Source organism: Echinococcus granulosus, assembly GCF_000524195.1.
Source record: "Echinococcus granulosus chromosome Unknown EG_S00049, whole genome shotgun sequence".
Classification (NCBI taxonomy): domain Eukaryota; kingdom Metazoa; phylum Platyhelminthes; class Cestoda; order Cyclophyllidea; family Taeniidae; genus Echinococcus; species Echinococcus granulosus.
Window position 1 is genome coordinate 117,293 of NW_020170429.1, and position 6,345 is coordinate 123,637.

Below are 6,345 nucleotides of genomic sequence, written 5' to 3' on the forward strand. Positions count from 1 at the left end.
CATGGAACTCCACCTACGATTTCTAGACTAATAGTTTCAAATTCTTTTGTACTTATGCAATATTATCATCTAAGTTTTATTGCCAAGTGGCTGCAGCAGTATATGCTTGATAGTCTATGTTTCTAGCAAAAGATTAGTCTAAGTTCGTCTGTACTTCGAAGAGAAAACTTGTCCGACTAGATCAACTGGATAGCATCAAACAGAGACTATAAAAGCACAAGTCACTTTTGAATTGCCAGATCTGTGAAAAGCCTTAATGAAAGAGGTAAAAATGGCATTATATACTAGTCCCCACATGACGTGTCATGATAGGAGATCCAAATCAAGAGGAAGAAGTTGAATTCGGGGGCTGAGAACGACCTTGACTGATGACTCTAGTCTTGAATTAGTTATGAAATGACGGAAAGGGCTCAAACTCGAAAAAATACACCTGAAAATTATTGCTGTTGCATATTTGATTAAATAAATTCTAGCTGTAATCCAATTTTTTTCAAAAAATAGTCGAGGTACCAAGTTTGGTCGCTATGGTATATTTCTCAGCTTTTAAATAAAAAGCTGGTTCAAATGCAGTTTGGTTAAAAAATAAGATATACTACTATGTTTTGACTTAAAGACTTCTCATAATGACTTAACACGGTAAGAACTTTCTTTTCCTCTTAAGTTAGGCACAATTCACTTTAAAAGTTATTAGTAAAAAATGATATGCACCTTGGAGGCGTGCGGTTTTACACTAATTTATTGAGTATTCATTAACTTAGCTTTAACTTTAGTGGTATGAAGCTCTCTCCACGGGATGCATACATCTGGCCTTCAGCCCATCCGTATGCCTAGAATACACCTACTTTAAGACAACTTCTCTAGACACGTTCTCAAGCACTAACTCGTAGGCTGTGCTTCATGATTTACGAGCTTGGGGAAAAAGTACACAAATTAAATTTCTTTTATTAGAAAGAATTGCAGCTAAAAAAGGAACGGAAAAAGCACTTTACTTAACTAAACCACGGCCAAAGATGATATACTACTCAAGACACTGAAAAACATGAAGCATAACTTAAAAGTAACTCTCGGCATCTTGACATCAAGGAAGGATGGTTGCGCTTCGAGGTGGTCACACTTTTTGATACTTGCTCATTTTACTCGCAAGGGTTCTAACCTCAAATATGGAATTTGTAGACCCCATCATAGTTACGCTTTAATAAAGCTAAAGCCTCGTTCGTTGGCCTTTCCATTTACTAATTAAATAGGTTTGAACACAAGGCACTGTTAGAAAAGAATAATTTTAGACTTAAATAAACCATAGAAAAGTGCTGATTCCTTTTAAAATATTGTACTAAGAAAGGCAATAATTTGACTTCAACTTAACCAAAAAATGACAATGTTAGAGGGATAGCCTGCACTAAATCGCCGACCACCACAAAGGTAGATTAGTACCGTCCAGATATTTGCGCACTTATAGAAAAAGTTGTGTCGTTTTATTACTCAAACATTCGACTCTATTCTTGCCCTTCTCCCCGTGCAATCGGCTTCTTAATACCTTCGTAAAAAAATAAATACTAAGATGAAAGTTAGCATTGCAATGAACCAATTACTTGGTCCTCTTTTGACAGGACTAGAAGTCACACCCTTTTAGTTGGCGCGTGCGAGAGGGTAAGGAAGGAGTTGAGCACGAGATAAGGCATTTAAAATGCCTGATTCACATTTTTTTTATTAATAGTTGCCTCATTAAAATTGTTTTATCACTTTAAATAGAACATTAATTTTAATAAACCAGTCAAAGACTCAAACACTGCGCATGAAGTTTTCTGCAGGGGGTCCTCCTTCACAAGGGATTTTGATCATCTTCACACATCTATTCGAGCATACCACCTGCCATCTTGGTAAGTGGCTCCCAATGGGCTGATAGCAATGCGACACTCCTAACACTATATAATGATGGTTAATTAGAAGTTTTGGTAATGCAGAACAAATAGTTGCGTTTTCATACGCCCACCAAACGCTGACGCACAGGTTAATCTCTAAGTCGATGCCACACGCCTTTTGCCTTGGCAGCACCCACTGACGCATAACGCGGCCTGCATGAAGAGCAAACGGTGGAAGCCATGCCAAGAGGTTCAAAGTCACGACTGACAAAGTTTGTCAAGGCTCGATAAAACTTCTGTGACCTTTCCTAGTAAAATTCCCTAGCAAGAAGAAAGCATTAAGGTCTAAATACATATAGAATTTGGCCGTAAAATAAGTTGCCTTAAACTAACCCTATTGTTATTAGACAATAATGTTTTATTAAATATTTACTTGACCAAAGATGCCGTGACCTCGCCATGACCGTGTACTGAAAGCTTTTTAAGGCACAATTACCCACCAAATTGTTATGCTTCTTCTAAATATCTTAAAATATAAAGGTGGTATGGGAACAAAGAGCCCTTATTTACTAAGATTGCTAAAAGATGCAGCGTGATTAAGAATGGGTTGTTCTTTGGATCAAGTCCAAAGCGGTCATTATAAATGAGGTTGGAGGTCAACATGCTAGAAGAAAGCTTCAATGTTTTTAAATGTATGATTTTGAAAAAAAAATAGTAAAACGAAAGGATTGAAACAACTTAAAAAGGAAATTTTTGATCAAGGCATTGGAGAAGCAACATTAGGAATACAACATCGTTGTAACTTGGGTTTCTATGTCTCTTTTATCTAACGTGGGTAATCAAAACATTCCAAAAGGCCGCGCTAGCAAATGCATAAACGTGTAATCATATTAATTCTAAGTTCCACTTTTACAAAATTGCTTTTCTTAAAATTTACGAAAAAAAAGATGAGGTTGAGATAATAATGGATTTCAACGGCTTAAAAGCAGCTAATAGTGAACACTGGGACGATGGTAGATATTGCGACTTGGAGTTTCGCTTCCTTTCTTTTTATTGAAAAGTCAAATTGCAAGAGTCATTGCAAGCACAAACTTTTTCACTGATTCACTGTGGCACCACTCAAGACATGATTAAAGGCAGGGCGGGGACCACCAATTGGCGTTATCACTGTTGTCACCACTTGGCAAGATCACCAGGGGTCCAATTCTTACTAAGCACATCAAAGGCTGATGTGATTGGAGATAATAATTAATACATTCCCAGCATTACCCAGTTCATATATAGGGGTAGGCTAAATTGATAAACCACTTCCTATTCTCTCAAGGTAGAACAGTTTTTCAAGAATTTGACGCAGCTTCCGTACCATCGTGATGAAAATTAACCAATGATAAAAGGCAGGAGCGGACTTCTTTGCAGCTCGCAAAAGTATCACGCCGTATATGACTTATAAACACGGTACATACAGTCAATATCAAAGAAGCATTTACTAGGCCTTGGCTCCATTAGCCAAAGTCAACCGCCTGCCCATGACCCACCCATTATTCTACCAACTTTTTTGTAACTAGATTGAATATGTTTTGATAAAGTAACCTCATATAGTAGTAGTGACCATGCGGACGTCGCTGGCACTTTGAGTAAATCTTTAAACCTGTCTCAGACATACGTTTGTCCGCAGATCTACAAATTGGTTGCAAAACAGAATTTTATTTCCCGCCGTAATAAATTTTAAAACCAATATTCCTTTTTTGTCTTATCTGCTGCATCGTTTTTTTCCTATAAAACGTAACTTTAATTCTATGAATTCCCAGTTTCGTATAGTTAGATTAAATAACCGCCACCAACTTCAAATTCCCTCGTGGCTAGTTTATTTGCATGTATAAGCAAAATTCCTGATATTATAAATGCACAGGTTGTTGAGTCTATTGTTTTTGGTATAAATACTTGGAACCAAACTATTTTCCATTTCGAAGATCTGATCTGCGAGCCAAACTCAGAAAGGTAACATTGCTTCTTCAAAATGCAGCGGAGACAGGAAGGCTTCACGGTAAAATGGCAAATATTTTCCTTAGGGGCGACTCATCTACATAAGCGTAGCCGAGTATAGGTTTGGCTGGATAAATACCTTTTTAAACGAATGTCCTTTGCTTGTTATACTAAAGTCATAAAGTACTGAGAGCTGAAATTTTGCAAGTGCACAGGGAAAACGTAATACCTTCTTTACAGCGATTTCTCACTGAAACTGTTTGCACACTTATAAGGCATATTAACTGCGCCAAATAGGGTTTATTGGTCATTAAAAGCCATTTCACCATCTTACTCTATAGAAGAATAGATGAATTAACATGTGACAAAACCCGCAACATTGTTTCAAGGCAGTTTATTACCTTCTCTGAAGCATCAGCGCATTTTGCGCTTTTGAGCCAAAAAGTAAAAATACACTTTCATGGATTATTTCTGCTTGGTGCAATACGGAAATTACCTCCAAAGTCCTTATTAAAGAATGATTGAATAAATTATACATAAGCTCACATGGTCAACATCTCTCTTAAAGTAAGAAGCTAGTTGAGTAGGTCTAGTTTCAGAAGCCTGATGTCCATGATTCGTTTTAAATTTAGTAAAATAAGGGGAAAATGTATTTATCAAATATCAACAACTGGCCAGTTTTAGTGAAATATTTATTTCATCAGCCAAGTTGAGGTGAAAGGCAAACATGGGCCGTGGATTAGTTTGGAAAAAATAAAGTGAAACAGCTGGCGAAACCAGCCATAGCCTCGATAATCAGTACTGCACAATGCGGTAGATTGTAAACGGCCTAGACTTCCGATTATCTAATGACGACGAAGATGACACAGAGGAAGAAGAGCTAGAACTCCGGTTTCGCCTCTTTGGTGGAGCTCTGTGGGACCTCGGTTTTTCGCTAGCACTTCTTATTATGTAGGCATCTTCAGCCATGCTGTCGCTGTCACTGTCACTGCTGCTGAAATTTTCCCTATCCACATGGAAGTAGTAGATCTTTGAAGATAACTTTCCCACATCCTTCCGAGACATTTCAGGAACTGATTTATTCTTTGGTTTTTGCTTATCTCTACGTGCAGAATAGGGCAAGGCACCTCCATTGGACCGTTCAGACTTTTTCAAGACCGAACGAGCTTTGATATCTTCACCTTCGTCCGATGAACTACTGGAGCTAGAGTAGTTGACATTCCGTTTTTCTAATCCACTGAGCTCCAAAGACTTGCGTCTTGTGGTCATACCTTGCCTCGGTTTGTAGACTACAAACTGGTCTTTCGTTTCACTGTATTCCACAGGCTGTTCACGAGAAACAAGAATAGAAGTTGGAGTGGTTATGGATTGTGGAACTTGAGGAGTTAGGGTTGTAGAGCTTGAGGTTCTACTCAACGAAACCGATCTTTGGTTTGTATATTCTCGTGTTGAAGTGGGAGTTGGTTTGGTTCTAGACAAAGATGAAGAATGTGACATTGATCGAGTAACACACTGGTGACAGCTTGAGCGAGGAGCCACAAACTGTTCTGAAATGTGGGAGGTTGCTGAAGTTCTAGATATTGTTCCTGTACGCAATGGTTGACGTTGTGGGCTTGGAGAAGGTGTGATTGTGGATCGAGAGGATATGGGTCTAGAAGTTTCTGTAGGGGGGTCAAACGGTTGACGTCGTAGAGCAGGTGATGAATGTGATGTCGCTGACCTACTATTTTCAAATGGAGGAGGAGCAGGGCTCGCTGAAGGGGTTTGTAAAGCCGAACTTTCGGAGGCACCTCCAGTAACAACAATTGATGCAGTATTCACCGGGGGCACTGGCATGTTTATTTTATGTTCTGGAGCCCATTGAGATATTTGCAGCACATCGAAGAGCTTACTCAGCTTATCTGCTTTGGGGGCTGAAAGAACGATGTATTGTTTAGGTATACCCTTGCCCCGAATGCCAATCACCACAAAATTAGGTTTTTCCGAGAATTGGTAGAAGCTCTTCACTGCATCATAGGGCACCTCCTTCAATTTCAAAGCGCTATACGCGCCCTTCTTCTTAAACATCAGAGCGTCATCTTTAGCCACTACTTTGGCTTTCCGGGCTTTTTTGTCGTCCGTGTGCTTCTTTAGCGCTTCCAAAGCCTCATACGGGGTGTGACCATCATTGAAATTAATTCCCTCACTGCCGTAGACATTAAGGATCTCATCATAGTATATTTGCTCTTTGCCTTTCTTTCCGGGTATTGGTTTCAATGTTGTCATTGCAACCTCTTTTTTCTGCTAATCGTGTGTAGTACACTCCGCTTGAAAGTGTAATTATATTTGGTGAGCCTACGAATAGCCTGCCTTGTGTGCTGAGTGGATTGGCTAGTCTGTGGCGAATGGATGTTTGCCTCGTTGTTAAGTGGGTGCTCAAGATCAAAAAAGAATTCCCCGCTGACTAAATTATTGCGTGTTCTCTTGTATTACACTTCTGAACTCGGTGGAAATGGTTCCATGT

The 6,345-nt window shown here is 39.1% G+C and overlaps 1 protein-coding gene across 1 annotated transcript; it reads right to left on the minus strand. All coding sequences in view use genetic code 11, as the record gives it.

Annotated features, from left to right (window-relative positions):
* Window positions 1-4,637: 4,637 nt before the first annotated feature.
* EGR_05991 (hypothetical protein) lies at window positions 4,638-6,107 on the minus strand (the record flags this gene model as incomplete). Its single annotated transcript, XM_024495240.1, has 1 exon — window positions 4,638-6,107. The coding sequence occupies one exon, from the start codon at window positions 6,105-6,107 to the stop codon at window positions 4,638-4,640; it is 1,470 nt and encodes a 489-aa protein (XP_024350324.1).
* Between the last annotated feature and the right edge of the window lie 238 nt (window positions 6,108-6,345).